The 17,500-nt window shown below is 39.4% G+C and overlaps 1 protein-coding gene across 1 annotated transcript in view; it reads right to left on the reverse strand.

Moving 5' to 3' along the window:
• LOC119579272 (major facilitator superfamily domain-containing protein 6-like) overlaps positions 1-17,500 on the reverse strand; it is a 45,892-nt gene that overhangs the window by 882 nt on the left and 27,510 nt on the right. Inside the window, exons 4-12 of the mRNA XM_037927012.1 lie at positions 11,255-11,409; positions 9,666-9,898; positions 9,156-9,336; positions 8,467-8,668; positions 7,051-7,219; positions 6,330-6,493; positions 5,122-5,325; positions 3,984-4,151; positions 1-745 (exon numbers count right to left, since the gene is read on the reverse strand). The exon at positions 1-745 is cut by the window's left edge and continues 882 nt beyond it. Coding sequence (XP_037782940.1) covers positions 306-745; positions 3,984-4,151; positions 5,122-5,325; positions 6,330-6,493; positions 7,051-7,219; positions 8,467-8,668; positions 9,156-9,336; positions 9,666-9,898; positions 11,255-11,409 — 1,916 coding nt within the window. The 3' untranslated portion in view covers positions 1-305. The remainder of the gene's footprint in view (positions 746-3,983; positions 4,152-5,121; positions 5,326-6,329; positions 6,494-7,050; positions 7,220-8,466; positions 8,669-9,155; positions 9,337-9,665; positions 9,899-11,254; positions 11,410-17,500) is intronic.

Genomic DNA, 17,500 nt, shown 5'->3' on the forward strand with positions numbered 1-17,500 from the left:
GTAATAAGCTACTATCATGTATAAGCAAAATCTTTCGATAACTGGTTTTCAATAGATTACACGTATGACATTTACTGAAAATGGGGATAAAACGAGAACAGTCACAACAGAAACAGAGAGTCGGTGTCGCCACGTTTCGAACCATTGAGACTTTCCTCATCAGATGAAGTGAATACCGGGTTTTGTTCTTTTCTCTCTCTCTCCCTCCCTCTCTGTTTATTGTGGCCGTGTTTCGTTTTATCTGTGCGTAGGGAACTGTGTTTGTTTGTTTTTCACAGAAGTTTCTGGGGAAGATAAAAAGACCTTTATGGCACCTTGGTTTCCTTGCCATTCGGTATCGCCTTGACGCCATTCTCGACAGCCTCGAGCGCCTCAAGGGACAGGCTCTCCTTCGGGTCGCCCTTGGTCTCCTTCAGGTCGCCCTTGGTCTCATTCAGGTCGCCCTTGGTCTCATTCAGGTCGCCCTTGGTCTCCTTCAGGTCGTCCTTGATCTCCTTCAGCTCGCCCTTGATCTCTTTCAGGTCACCCTTGGTCTCCTTCGGGTTCCCTTCTTCGGCTTCTTCGGCCTTCTTCTGCTCCTTCTTCTCATCTCGCCGCTGGTTCTGGAGCTTCCGGAAGCAGATGTGGTTGACGACGAAGTAGGTGATGCAGGTGACGGCGCACAAGATGCCCATGAGCCTGAAGGTGTTGCGGATGCCCAGGGGACCGATCATGAACCCGCCGAGGAGGCTGCCCAGTCCGCGTCCTGGGGAGAGCGGAAGTGGGCAGGGGAGGGGGGGGGTTAGTCATATAGATATATAGATAGGTAGGTAGGTAGATATATATAGATAAATAGATATAGATATAAATATACATAAGTGCGAACATAATAGAAGGCGCGTGCGCACACACACACACCAACACACACACACACACACACACACACACACACCACACGCACACACACACACACACACACACACACACACGTACACACATTTACACAAACGAACGACGCCCATACGTTTCATGCTCTTTTACTTAGCTCTTTCCCTTCTTCGATATCCTCTTCTCCTCATCAAACCATCATATCCCCCCCCCTTCTCCCCATACAAAATCTCTCCCTCTTCTTCTCATCTCATCCCCTCCCCCCCTTACGCTCACATCCTCACCCTTCCCATTTTCCGATACTCTTATATTCCTATTTCTGTTCTCTCTTCCACACTCTTTCGCTCTTTCTCCTCCTTCCTCTCTTCCTCTCTCCTTACACCCTCTTACGCTCCTTCTCTCCTTTCCTCTCTTTCTCCCTCTTCCTCTCTCCTTACACCCTTTCTTTCTTCCTCTCTTTCTCCCTCTTCCTCTCTTTCTCCCTCTTCCTCTCGCACTGGGATAACGCACCCACACGAAGCCCCCCTGAAGATAACGCACGAAGCCCTCCGAAGATAACGCACGAAGCCCTCTGAAGATAACCTATCGACTCAAGCAAGCGAAGACACATTCGTCGACTTCTGTCACTCCAAGACTTCATCTCACAATACATCTGCGGACTTCCGACATCAGGCACGAAGCCTGTCTTCCCTGCCGAGCTGACATTGCTCCTCCCCCAGTGCACAGTACTTCAGTACGTGTCTCAGTCTTCGACATTTGCTGCAGTTGCCTGCATCAGTCAACACTGCCCTGTCAGTACCTCGAGAGTTCCTTTATCCTCGCTGTTCTCATTTGTTTAGGAAATCCCCTGTGAAGTGAAGTGTCTGATTTCCTCTCGCTCTTGCGAACACCTGTGTTCCTCCCCCCATAGAAAACGAGATCTTCCCTCAGCTAGCATCTGTCTCCCGCTCACTCTGCGCCTTCGCCTCACCTCACTCATGCCCTGCGGTTTACCTTTTCTCTTTGGTACTCTCATTTGTCTGTAGTTCTGTCTACCTATGATAACTAAATTTGTTTTCATGTTAATCTACGTCGTGATGAATTTTGAATCCACACGATGCTGAATTCCATTTCATTCATTATGAACTATTTCACAGGAAAATATTTCCTGCGTTTGTTTGCACGTCTTCAGTAATTACTTTCATAGGAAAATTCATTCCTATATACTAGCATGCAACCACTCAATCAATTTCCCAACAATCCTGCATTTTCGCATACAACTACTCTCATTTCTCTGAAGGAAATATATTCTAAGTATGATCTATCTACCTACATTTTCATGGGAATATCTGTTGTCCTGTATCCTTGCACATAAATTTTACATCTTATTTTCGTAAAGAATCATTCTTGTATTTTGTATGGCAATTTCCTCAAAAGTTTATCTTACAATCTCGATCGTTCATTACTGCTTTCAATCTCTCAGGTGAACGTTGCAATTAGTACCTTTTATTCTGAATCCCTGACATGTTGCTTCCAGTCGTTTCCTAATCATTATAAGCTCGAGTTGATATTGTAACTCCCTGAGATATGGCATTATGTCTTCTGTCGCCAAGACATGGTATTGTTGTTCTCGTTTGTTGTCCTCAGAGCCAGACGCCCCGTGCTGAAGCCCACGGCCGACCTTGACTCTCGGATCACCACGTCGCTGCCCTCGCCGCCGATCCCTGGTGTGCCAAGCTAGTTAACGAGCCCATCTCACGGACATCCTCGCTGCCGCATCAACTCGCTGCACTTCTGTCCTATACTGTACACCGCTGCAACTCCGGTCGTGTCATTCCGCTGACATCGCCGCCGCATGACGTCCTCGCCGCATCCCGTCTCACTCGCCCGACGTCCTCGTTGCATCTCGCCTCACTCATCACACCCGTTGCCCTGTGCTGGTGACCCCGGCAAGAATGGTCCTGCCTTGCCTCTCGAACCTCGTGACTCCATCCCCATGGTGCTCTTCCTCTCCCGAGATGACGAATCCTTCCCGCCAACGACGTAATCCTGATCCCTTCAAGACCTCGTTCATACGATTCTCCGGTCAGTCCTCGTCTCATCACCAACAACTTGGTCCAGAATCTTCTAGACCGATGTGCGTGTCATTTACGGCGCTTGACAAGTTAACTGTCTCCAAGCACTCCTGTGGAACGATTGACAAGCTTTGTGACCGATCACCGCTGCTGCTCCCGTCAAGACCACCTGCGCTTCGGAACAGTGACCTGTGCGAACAAGCACCCTAGGCCGCCAACTTATAAGTCACCTGCGCGACCTTCTTTCCCTCTCGCCTGCAAGGACCGAGACTCCCTGCATCACCGCCGTCGAGGCTTCATCTTCAGCATCACCCACAGCAGCCGGATCGAGGACGAGCCGACCTCACATCTCTCCCTCATCACAGGTCTCCCACGACACACAGTAATGCCTTTTGTGTACAATTATGCCTTATTTATACTCAAAGTGTTCGTTAGAAAATGTTTATTCTGAATCCCTAAGTATGTTATCGCTATTATTATCGATATTTAAATGTCTTTATGTTTTATGAATACTCAGCAGTTCTATCTTTTTTCACAAAACATTTTAGTCTTGTAAATACCATAACTCTCTTTTTACATACAACAGTATATAAGTTACCCTTGTTCCTTCACCACGAAACCATCATGTGACCATATGCATCTGAATTTGTGTTCATTCAAATTATTCCATACTTTCCATTGCGGGTATGGCAAGACGCCCCACTCCTCCCAGGGTGCCTCTGCCTTGGCTATCCTCTGGAGTCCAGCTACCAAACTCCTCAAGTCATAAAATATAAATCTGCAACGACTTTAACTCAATACATCAAGAACCAGAGCAGCAGTACCATCAAAGAGGAATGCGAACTCACCACAACATTACATTGGTTCCAGTCTAGTGAGATATCTCTAGTGACAAACGTAGTGAATGCCGCCGTCCCCTATTTCTATTCTCTCTTCCACTCCTTTTCGCTCTTTCTCTCTTCCTCACCTTCTCTCTCTTCCCCTCTTTCTCTTCCTCTCTCCTTACACCCTTTTTTCTCTCTCTCTCTCTTCCTCTCTTCCTCTCTCTTTCACTCTACGTACCGACGCCGTAGTGAATGCCGCCGTAGAGACCCTGGAGAGTGGCGAGCGTGGACGGCGTCGCCAACTCGCTCGCATAGGACACAGCGGCGGCGCCCATGAGGGAGACGGTGAAGCATTCGAGGACTTCGAAGGGCATGCACCACCACGGGTTCTGGATGAAGGAGTAGCCTGGGGGAGCAGACGGAGGTAGAGTTTTTTTCTCTCTCTCTCTCTCTCTCTCTCTCTCTCTCTCTCTCTCTCTCTCTCTCTCTCTCTCTCTCTCTCTCTCTCTCTCTCTCTCTCTCTCTCACCCTCACCCTCACCCTCACCCTCACCCTCACCCTCACCCTCACCCTCACCCTCCCTCCCTCCCTCCCTTACTCCCTCCCTCCCATCAACAAGAGAAAATCAAGAAAAACAAGAAAATCGACAAAAGAAAATCAAGACAATCAAAAAAAGGAAGAAAGTTTCCATAAGAAAATCAGAAAAAATCAGAAAATCACAAAAAAAAATCAAGTAAAGAAAAGAAAATCAAGAAAAAAAATCAACAAAAGAAAAGAAAATCACCAACAGAAAATCAAAAAAAAAAAAAAAAAATCACCAAACGAAAATCAAGAAAAAAGAAAATCAACAAAAGAGAAGAAAATCACCCAAAGAAAAATCAACAAAATAAAAAAAAATAAAAAAGGTCACCGAAAGAAAATCTACAAAAATATAAATCAATATTCAGCGAAAGAACCCCCCCCTTCCTCCCATTTGCCCCCCACCCCCTTCCTCCCATTCGCCCCCCACCCCCTTCCTCCCATTCGCCCCCCACCCCCTTCCTCCCATTCGCCCCCCCCCCCTTCTTCCCATTCGCCCCCCACCCCTTTCCTCCCATTCGCCCCCCACCCCTTTCCTCCCATTCGCCCCCCCTCCTTCCTCCCATTCGCCCCCCACCCCCTTCTTCCCATTCGCCCCCCCCTTCCTCCCATTCGCCCCCCCCCCCCTTCCTCCCATTCGCCCCCCCCCTTCCTCCCATTCGCCCCCCACCCCCTTCCTCCCATTCGCCCCCCACCCCCTTCCTCCCATTCGCCCCCCCCCCCTTCCTCCCATTCGCCCCCCACCTCCTTCCTCCCTTTCGCCCCCCACCCCACCCCTGGCGTGCCCTCCCACCTACCGAACATCCTAATGACGTAGAAAGCGTAACCCAGAATGATGGTGTTGGCGTGCCCCAGCCTGCCCATGATCCAGCCGGAAGCGATGAGGGTTGGGACGCCCGCGATGCTGCCCACGGTGACGGTGATCCCCATCAGGAACTTCTTGGCGCCGAGGTCCTGCAGGAGCCAGAAGAGGAACGTGTCCAGCAGACCGAAGCAGGTGCCTGTAAGAGGGGTGGGGGTGCGTGAGTCAGTGATTCAAATGTGGGATTATTAGTGTTATTATTATTATTATTATTATTATTATTATTATTATTATTATTATTATTATTGTCTTTTTTGTATCTTATTTTATTTTATTTTTTTCCTTTTTTTGTGTGTAAATGTAATAGTGTGTATATATTGTATGGGAGAAAGATTATCCATCTTAGATGTAAATTCCTTTGTCATTTTTTTGTAAATATAAAATAATATGTCCTATTTTGTAAATTTAAAATCTTTTGTCCTGTTTTCTAAATATGAATTCGTTTATCCTACCGATCCCAAAATCCACTTGTCTACCTGGATCATCACCAAAATCGAAAAAAATCTAGTTCCCAACCGAAGGGTAACTCACCCATCTAATGCCATCATAATCCGTGATACATTTAAAGTATTCCTGTAATATAATCATAATTTACCTCAAAATCTACTCACCTACCCATACCATCGAAAAAAATCTGATTCCATAGGTATCTCATTCATAAAATTCATCACTATCCATTTGTATCTACTTCATCATTAATTGTCTGTCAACCGGATCACCACCAAAGTTTAATCAAATTGGTCCCTGAGTTATGGCCAACCCACCCGTGTATTTTTATCTTGATCCGTCTGACAGTTTTCACGTAAATCCTAGTGACAATGAATTCTTAACCCTCAGAACAATTATATTAATGATAATAATAATAATGATGATGACGATAATAATGATAATGGTGATGATGATGATGATGATGAAGATAATAATAACAATAATAATAACAATAATAATGATGATGATGATGATCATAATAATAAAAAAAAAAAAAATAATAATAATAATAATAATAATAACAATAATAATAATAATAATAATAATAATGATAATAAAAAAAATAATAATAATAATAACAATAATAATAATAATAACAACAACAACAATACTAATAACAAACAGTTAACGAGGGTTTAACTAGTCCCTTCGTACCTGAAATCATCATGACGAGAAGGAAGGTGAGAATCTCGGGTTTTCTGATGAGCACCTTGAAGTCACTAAACACCTGGTTGGAAGGCTGTCGGAAGTCCAGACTCAGGAAGATGATGACGACGGCGGCGATGATCTTGAGACCGCAGTAGAGGTAGAAAGCCGGTCTTAAGGAGGGGATGAGGAGGACGAGGTTTTAGAGTGGCGTTTAGAGAGATCGGTTGTTTATTTTTTTTGTTTGGTATGATATTATTTATTTTATATTTATATCATTTTTTTTATTATATGTCGTATATGGGTTTTATTGTGATGTACAGAGATTGGTTGGATTTTTCTTTCTTTTTTCAATAAGATAAATATGTGGGTAAAGGTTATCTATCCTCTTGAATTATCAATAGTTGAGGAAAATGAAGCGGCACACTGCTATCATACACAAACATACACTTATAAATCTATGCTATTTTCTCCTACACCTACAGATTTACAAACAGCATTTATATAAATAGCATGTCTATCTACTTATCACAATGGGAAATCTGATCAGTATAAGCTCTACAGACCATACGGACAACATATATATCCACCCACATATCCTGCCCTTATCAACTTCCACGAATATACATCCCTATATCTCCCCATAACTCCGCCCATAACTAGAACCCCCTCATCCTCTAAACGCCCCCCCCCCTTCCCTTTTCCAACCCCCGAAGCCACGCCCACCCACCTGTAGTCCTGGCTCCCGCGGATCTCCGAGAAGACATCGATAAGGACGCCGGACAAGGGGGTGATCACGATGGCCCCGATGTTCCCGTAGAGACGCTGGAGACCGTAATCGCCCTTGTGTTCCTTTAGCACCGCCATCGTCGCGCCGTCGAACAGGGTGAAGCTCGTGGCTGTTGGGGGGTTGGGAAATGGGGAGGGGGAATGGGGAAAGGCAGGGGAAGGGATTGAGGAAGGGGAAAGGAAGGGAAGCGAAAGGGGAAAGGGAAGGGAAGGGAAGAGTAGGGTAGGGTAGGGTAGGGTAGGGTAGGGTAGGGTAGGGTAGGGTAGGGTAGGGTAGGGTAGGGTAGGGTAGGGTAGGGTAGGGTAGGGTAGGGTAGGGTAGGGTAGGGAAGGGAAGAAAAGGAAAGGGGAAAGGAAGGGAAGCGAATGGGGAGGGAAGAGAGGGGAAAGGAAAGGAAGGTAAAGGAAAAGAAGGGAAGGGAAGGGAAGGGGAACGAGGAAGAGAGTGAGTGAGTTAATTGGTGGAAAAGTTGCGTGTGTATGTGAGAGAGAGATGAATGAATAACGTGTGCGCATAAATGAATGAATAAGGAGGTGGGGTGGGGAGGGGGAATAAACAAGGAGGTGAATGTATAGATGTATAACTAACTAACGTGGTAGAGCTGAACAAGTTAAGAGACTATTGTATGGATGATCAGAATAACGTTGTATGAGTACGAAAATGAAATACTGTATGAATAACATTGAAATATATAGGCCTATATGCATATCTACTGCGTGAACAATCCAAAAGACTATTGAATGAATACGATAAGATGATTGAGTGAAATAGATAAAAATACTACAGTATGAATTAGGTAAAGAAACTTCCGTACAAATAAAAAAAGACTACTTCACTGATAACACAAAAAAAACACTCTTGGGGGAAACTAGCATAAACAAATAAACAAAGGTGAATATTTTAGAAAGAGAAACAAAAGATGCTTAGAATGAAAGACAACTGGCGATTAAATGTAAAAAAGAGCAGTAGAGCAAACTGGACCTCGTTCTCAAAGACGCCTCGAGTCGCAGGCGTCCAGTACCAGTTTTAGACAGACACACACACACACACACACACACACACACACACACACACACACACATACATACATACACATACATACATACACACACATACACACACAAACACACACACACACACACAAGCACAAAGATAAATAAATAGATAAGTAAATATATAAAATAATAGTAACGAATAAATAAATAACATAATAATAATAAACAAATAAATGACAATAATAATCAATAAATAAAATAATAATAATAAACAAATAAATAAACAGATAAATACATAGGGAAATTAAAAAAAAAAAAATGTCTCCTCGCATCCTCCAGAGAAACGAGTCGAGGTCCTCACCCAAGGTCAGCCCGTTGAGCACCCGCACCAGCAGGTAGCACCAGAAGGTCACCATAGGCTTCAGCACCTGCGTGGTCTTGTCGTTGGAGCAGAGGTCGACCCGCCTCACCTCCGCCACGCACCGGAGGCGGCAGTCGTTGGAGGCGAGGGTCGTGGAGGCGACGTCGTACGCGGATTTGGTGTCGGCGTCCAAGGGGATTCCCTGGTGGGTGGGGCAGGGGGTTAGGGTCTAATGGCTGTAATATTTTTTGTTTTTATCTTAACGTGGGGATATATATATATATATATATATATATATATATATATATATATATATATATATATATATATATATATGTTTTTTCAAGTAGTTTTTTTTGTCATTGTGGTTTTCATATGGGACTTTTATTCTTTTTTTATGCGGAAATTTTTTTTTCTTATTTATATTTTTATGAGGACTTTTTTCTCTTGTTATATTCTTTAAATGGGTGATATTTAAATGTGCTTGCGTGGTCACGGCATTTTAATCAGTTTAGAAGTTATTTACCTATCATTTACCTATCATCTACTCCATCCCACATATTCGTTATCCCTAACCTTTCTTTCTCTAATCGCTGAACACGTTCTTCAAATAAACATTCAAAACAAAGGGGGAAAAAAATAACAATAAAATTCACAGCTCCGTCATTAGGGAAGCCACGCCATCGCACCTGCTCTCCGGGCCCAGGGCAGGTCCAGTCCAGGGGTTCGAGGAGGCTGGCGTTGGCATCCCCCTGGGGCACCCTCGCCGCGAGCACAGGGGACACGCCGGGTGGCAGAGAGATCTCGCAGTTGGTCCCGAGGCCGCCCGGGCAGGGGGTCGTCACCAGGCGCAGCTCGGAGTCCGTGAGGCTGGATTTAACGAGTATTTGATATGTATTTCGATATGGAGAGGGTGTGAGGGATGGATATAATGAAGGGGAATAGGAATAAGTTATTGGAATGCCTAATATAATGGTATATCCCCTGTGTCATGCTTATGAACATTATCGACATTACTCCTGCGATCTTCATGAAAAAAAAAAAAAATATTGCGATTGCGATAATGACACGATAATTATGCTAACAAACAACAGTATTAACAATTTTCACGATGATGACAATAGCATCAACAACGAAAAGAAGCAGACAAACGAATTAAAAAATAAACAATAACAACAGCAAAACTCAACATGACCCACCCGTCCGACCGACATGGTTCACAGCTCGTAACATTGAACAACACGGTGTCGAGATCGGCCAAGTAATCACACTCAAAGGGCTCCTTCAGCGTGAGCCTCGAGCCCTCACTCCCGCCGCAGGTAACCGTGTAGGGAAGGACCTCCGGAAGGGCGTGGTGGATGCGGGCGGCGGGGACGGCGGAAAACACAAGGGCAGCTCCACCGCTCGCCGCCATTGTGAAGCTGAGGAATATCTGCGGGAGAGAGAGAAAAAATGGGGGGATGGGGAGAAAGTGTGGTTAATATGAGGTAATTGCAGAAAAAAAAATATGTGTGTGTGTGTGTGTGTGTGTGTGTGTGTGTAGTGTGTGTGTGGGTGCGTGCGGGGTCGGGTGTGATGCGTGGGGCGTGCGTGTCACGTGTGCGTGCGTGTGTGTGTGGATGTTGCGTGTGTGGGTGATGTGGTGTGTGTGTGTGCGTGTGCGTGTGTGTGTATGTGTGTGTGTGTGCAGTGTCGTGTGTGTGTGTGTGTGTGTGTGTGTGAGACAAAAAGAAAGCGGTTCGATAGAAAGGGCGTGGGTAGACAGATAAGCAAACAAACAAAAAAAGGTGGATAAGAAAACATAAATAAAGATGAAAAAGGTAATGTAGATGAAAAAGTAAAGGTGGATAAAATGTAAATATACGTAAAAAAGGTAAATGTAAAAAAGAAATAAACATTGTTGAATAAATAAACATTAGAAATGATAAAAAAGTTGAAGGAGTATGAGATAGAGAGAGAGAGACAGACAGACAGAGAGAGACAGAGACAGAGACAGATACAGAGACAGATGGAAATGAAAATAAGGTGAACAGATAGAACGATGTGAACCGTAAAGATAGAAGGAAGATAAAAGGTAAATGTTGATAAAATATAAACATCATCAAAAACTCCGTAACTTGCAACGAAACTGTTGATTTTTGTTGTTGTTATTGTTATTGTTGTGACTATTTCTACTTCCCAACTTATAACAAACAACGTATGCATGTCAAGCGTCCACCATGAGGGCGGAACGTCGACAGGTCGTGCAAGAAAGTTTTTTTTTTTTTAGGAAGCAATGAATATAAAAAATAAATAGAACAGTATCCCTTGGCGTCAACATTACAGAAAACCCTCCTTTCACATCACGAAACTTTTTATTGCATTTTGACCGTCAGGCTTTCTCTCTCCTTATTTAGGCCTGCTAATTTTGCGATGCTAAGCTCTCCACAAAGAGGTGGAAAGTGATTTTTTTTTCAGGATTTGTGAGTTACGTGCGAAGAGGTTATTAGAAGTAAATAAGCGGAAATGATAATAATGAAATAATAATGATGAAGTAATGAGGAGAATAATGGTGACAATAATGATAATGATAATAATAAAAACACAGCAACAGTAACAACAACAATAATAATAATGATAAATATGATAATGATTATAGCAACAACAACAATAATGAAAATAACATTCCTGATAAGACCTACAGTAGACAACAACGATGCCAATAATAATTTTAACAGAAAAAAAACTACAACAACAACAGCAACACCACCACCACCGCCAACAACAACAACAACAAAAAAATCCTTACCTTAAAATTGCCAATCTTATCCGCAATCATGCCTGTCATGGGCGGGCCGATGATGGCGATGACTGGCGTGAAAGCGTAAACAATGCCCAGTTCTTTCTCCGTGATGCCCAGGGACCGCGCTTGGAGAGTGAGGAAAGGGAACATGGCCATGGACGCTAAATGGGGAGAGAGAGAGAGAGAGAAAGAGATTTTAGGATAATGATGATAAGGTTAAGGGATACTAATGGATTCATGGAATGATTGATGAGAACATGGGTGTGTATGCTGAAATATATATATATATATATATATATATATATATATATATATATATATATATATATATATATATATATATTTATACACACACACACACACACACACACACACACACACCAATCAGGTAATAGTGGTAATGCCAAATGGCCTCTCAATAATAAATTGGGAGAGCCTAGATCCTGCAGTGGAATTAATGGCTGCAGAACAAACAAACACACACACGCACACACACACACACACACACACACACACACACACACACACACACACACACACACACACACACATATATATATATATATATATATATATATATATATATATATATATATATATATATATATATATATATATATATATATATATATATATATATATGCAAGATGATGATGATGGTGGTGGTATGTGTGTGTCCCTCTGGAAGCAGCCAAATATTTGCTAATCCTGAGCCAGAGTTCGAGGAAGCAGGCAGCGTGGACACTACCTGTTACGAAGGTTGAGTAAATGATAAAAAGCCATTGTTTTTTATTTTATTGTTTTTTTTCCAGCGATCTGCAGTTACGTGTTGCAAAACTGAAACAGAGAAAATGTATTATTGTATAGATTTTCGTGGTAACATCAAGCTTCTTCTCTTATTAAGACAAAAAAAAAAAACAATAACACAAAAGTGATCATGAAAATATGATAAAAAGAAGGAAATAAGGAGGAAGGAGTAAATAAAGTCAAATAAGCAGATAATGAATAAACAGATAAACAGATGCATAATCAAAATTAAGTTTTATAAAGAAATCACGAGGATAAACGGGGAAGCATAACAAACAAGAAAATAAAATAGAAGAAGATAGAAGAATAAGTATCCCAATAATTCAAATTAGAGAAAAACAAAAATAAGATATAAAAAAAACTGCCCTATCTGTCACAATTTTTAAAAAATCAGATAAAAATATATAAATAAGATACTAAAAAAAAAACTATAAAGATTACCAATCCCACAAAATACAAAAACAAGAATAAAAATAATGATAAAAATAGCTATAAAAACGACCTATCCCAACAATACACGACTTGGTAGATCCGACTCGTAAAGGATATGACTAGTGTCTTTTTTTCTTCTTCTTCTTCTTTTCCTTCTTCTTCTTTTCCTTTTCTTCTTTTCTTTTTTCTTCTTCTTTTTTTCTTCTTCTTCTCTTCCTTTTTCTTCTTTTTCTTTTTTCTTCTTTTCCTTTTTCTTCTTCTTCTCTTCCTTTTCCTTCTTTTCATTTTTCTTCTTTTCCTTTTTCCTTCTTCCTTTTTCTTCTTCCCTTCCTTTTTTCTTCTTCCCTTTTTCTTCTTCGTCTTTTCTCCAAGCATGACGTCAAGCAAGGCGGTGACTGACGGGTCGTCTTGAACAAATGAATCGCGTGTGCATGCGGTGCGTCTTACTTTTCCCTCGTGTCGTTTGTTAATTGGATTTTATTTAATACCATTGTTTTATTTAATCTTATTATGTGTTGTTATTATGGTTTTCTTTCATTTATTTTGTTTATTTATTTGCATGGTGAGTTTTGCCTTCTTTTTATTTTCATTCTTTCTTTCTTTCTTTCGGTTGTTTCGTTTCGTTTTGTTTTTGTTTGTTTTGCTGTTTTAATCTTGTTTGGTCTATTTTCTTACGCCATAAGATGTGGACATGGGAGACAGGGCGAGGGGGGCGGGGTCTGAGTTACTGTTCTTTTTTTCTTCAAATCAAAAACTGTTCTTTTAGTCAAACTCAGGACGGGAAAGTAGAATATTTCTATTTCAATGATAATCAGGGAAAGAAAATGGTCCTTTCTTTAAAATTACAGTATTATTGAAGATCTGGAGAAAAAAAAAAAAAAAATTCTACTCAGTAAAGTGTTCCTCAAGTCCACAAGCCGGTATTCATCATATATATATATATATATATATATATATATATATATATATATATATATATATATATATATATATATATATATGTATATATATACATATATATATATATATATATATATATATATATATATATATATATATATATATATATATAAATAATTTTTTTTACGGTAAGTTCATGTTTGAGCCGCCGTGGTCACAGCATGATACTTAATTGTAGTTTTCATGTTGTGATGCTCTTGGAGTGAGTACGTGGTAGGGTCCCCAGTTCCTTTCCACGGAATATATATGTATATATATGTATACACACACACACACATCATTACTATTATTACTCTCTCTCTCTCTCTCTCCTCTCTCTCTCTCTCTCTCTCTCTCTCTCTCTCTCTCTCTCTCTCCTCTCTCTCTCTCTCTCTCTCTCTCTCTTTCACACACACACACACACACACACACACACACACACACACACATAATCATATATATATACAATATGAATATATATATATATATATATATATATATATATATATATATATATATATATATATATAGATATAGATATAGATAGATAGATAGATAGATAGATAGATAGATAGATAGATATATGAGGAATATATATATATAATATATATATATTCGTGATGAATATATATATATATATATATATATTTATGATATACAGCCATTGAAATGTGTGTGTATGTGTGTAGGCCCTATGTGTGTATGTGTTTGTGCGCATGTGTGCGTGCGTTCGTGCGTAACAAATACGCACACACAGTCCCACCCATGCATTCTGAATACAATAAAAAGACATTAGTAACGCAAAAAAATACAGCTCATGCAGACAAACGCAGGAAGTTGCCGCCTTATTTTCTCGTCACGCAGATATTTTGACGAAAGGCTAAAATCATAGCCTACTAGTGTGTTAACCTGTCCAGAAATCCTTGCTTTGAAATGTATTAATTCACGGAATATATATTACCTGTAAATAATGACCTGTCACCCTAATCTGTGTAGATACGATTCATTAGAAAAAAACAAGAGCATGTCATAAATATATGGTTATCTGATAACAAAGATGTTTAGGCAAATATGGAAAAAAAAAGAAAATTGTGGTGATATTCAGGGTAGACTCAAATAAAGTGAGTTTTTTTCCTTCATGTTATCGATTTTACATCAATAATACAAGTTATGTTAATATCTTATTCTACGTTTTATTTGTCCTGTTATTTCTCCTTCCACCCGCCACTTATTTATAATCACCCTGAGGAAATATTCCAAGGACACAGTGTAAAGCTTCTGCCCAGGATACAACTAAGACCCTCTAGTCGTACGTTTTATCATTATCGTTATTATTATTATTACCACCACCACCATCATCATCATCATCATCATCATCATCATCATCATCATCATCATCATCATCATCATCATCATCATCATCACCATCATCATCATCATCATGTTATCATCATCAATATAACTATAATAATAATATTAATATTAATAATATATTATTATTATTATTATTATTATTATTATTATTATTATTATTATTATCATTATTATTATTATTATTATTATTATTATTATCACATTAATATTATTATTATTATATTATTATCATCATTATCAATCATCCTCATTATTATCATTATCATCATTACTATTATTACTATAATATTATCGTCACCATTATCATTACCATCACCATCATCATCTTTATTATCATTATTATTATCATCATTATCATTATAACACTCTGCTACCCTTAGACTGGAAACTTCAATGCTATAGAGAGTGATCCTCCGTGAATACGAGGCTCCGGGTAGGTAAATTATTTGCTGTGATGGGGAGGACGATGACGATGACAATGCGGCGATAATGATAAAGATAACGCTGATGATGGTGATGATGATAACAATAATAATGATGATGATAACAATAATAATCATAATAATACAATATAAAACATAGTAATAATAATAATGATGTCAATTACAAATAATGATGATAAGTAATAATGATTATAATCATTATAATGACAATAATTATAAAAAAAAACAATAATATACTGACAATTAAAAGTAATTTGCGAAATTTAGAATAAGTGGCAGAAAAAAAAATCTTTATTGTTTTAAAAAAATCGTTATTATGCAACAGCGGTTGTAACTTGCCTACGAACAACTTTTTATTACGTCAAGATAATCCCTAATCGGTAACTGCTAGGAATAATGCCTCGTGCTACTCTCTCTTTCTCTTTTGAATATATGCATTCTTTTTTTTTCCTATTTGCTGTTAATTTTAATTTCCAGTATTGTGTATAAGGTTACCCCATATAGAGGGGAAAAAATCACCTGAGCCAGATTTAGCGCAATGTTACGTCACATCGGGAAACAAGCAACCACTCAAACAAGTAAACAAAGCAAAACAAATAAAAACAAAAAAAAAAAAAACAAGCAAGGTTCCTCCAAAGCCATCTTGAGCAAGCACAGCAAGAATGAGCGACCCCACCCCCCACCTCGACCCCCACCCCCCCCTCCGGTTCCACTGTTGCAATCGCTCGCTCGCTACGAACCACTGTGTAGCGACTTTTTGCTCGACCTTTGGATAACGCCCATTTCTGCTGCGGAGACACGACATGCAGCCTTGCCTTCGAAGCATCGATGACTGGGGACTTTTCGGGATAGGTGCGGTTATATAAGAGGCTAGATGCCGATTTTTTTTTTTCTTTTTCTTTTTTTCTTTATTCTTCTTTTACGTTCAATTTTTCTTCCTTTTTTACTCTTCCTTTCGCTTTCTTCATCGCTTACTTTTATTTTCGCTTTCTTCTTCTTTTCGTTCTTCTTTTTCTTCTTTTTTTTGTTCTTCGGCTTCCTCTTTTCCTTTCTCTCTCTCTTATCCTTCTTTGTGTCCATGTAATGTAACATCACATTATTATTATTATTACTTTTTTTTTAATAGATATAATAAGTAGTGTTGATAACGACAATAATATTATCATTACTATTACTATTATTGTTGTTATTGTATATTGTTATTAATGTCATTATTATTATCATTATCAATGGCATTACTATAATTACCATCATTCCTATAATTAGTATTAATATTATTATTAATGTAATTATCATTAGTATTATAAATAATAACAATAACAGTAATATCAATGATAATAATGATGACGATAAAAAATCATTATCATTAACATAAACTGTAGTTGTAGCAGAACTATCATTATCATTATTGTTTTGTCACCATTACTGTCATTGTTAAATTATTATTACTAATATTGATAACATTTTCATTATCATTATCATTATTATTATCATAATCATTACCATCATTATCATCATAATCATCATCATCATCACTCTTATCATTATCAATACTATTACTATCACCATTAGAAAAATCACCATTATTGAAGTCCATCATCATCACCATCATACTACGTAGCCAAGAGTATACCAACAGACCGGTTGTGGCAAGTGACCTGCTTGAGATCGAATCTGTTACACAAACTCGACCAGTTTTCATAACATCTTTACTCACTGCACCATAAATAACTGAGAACACCTTGGTTACGTGGACGAATCTAGATCAAACGTAAGTATGAGAACTCGAAAAGATTGAAAAGAGTAGTACTGAAAACTCCTGAGTGAGAGTATGGGGAATTAAAGATATCTCAGGGAGGTTACGTAGTATTTTCGAAGTTAAAAAATGGGATCAGATGCCCTGTGTGTGTGTGTTTTATGACTGAATATCTGCGCGGGGAGGTAGATACAGAACTGAGATAATGAAAAAATATATAGATAATTAATGCCTTGTGTTTTATGACTGAATATCTGCGCGGCGACGTAGATACAGAAATGAGATGATAAATAAATAGATAGATAATTAAGTAAGCAACACCTAGAGTCCATTGGAGTAAGGAGATATACAGTCTAAAAAAAAAAAAAGAAAAAAAAATCTCTGGCAAGGATTCGAACCTCTAATCTAATAAAAAAAAGTGAATCATCATCTTTAAACCGGTATCTTTTACACGCATTATGTTTTGACATTTATATCTACCATACTCTTTAATAAGAAACA

The sequence above is a fragment of the Penaeus monodon genome, chromosome 12 (assembly GCF_015228065.2).
Source record: "Penaeus monodon isolate SGIC_2016 chromosome 12, NSTDA_Pmon_1, whole genome shotgun sequence".
Lineage (NCBI taxonomy): Eukaryota > Metazoa > Arthropoda > Malacostraca > Decapoda > Penaeidae > Penaeus > Penaeus monodon.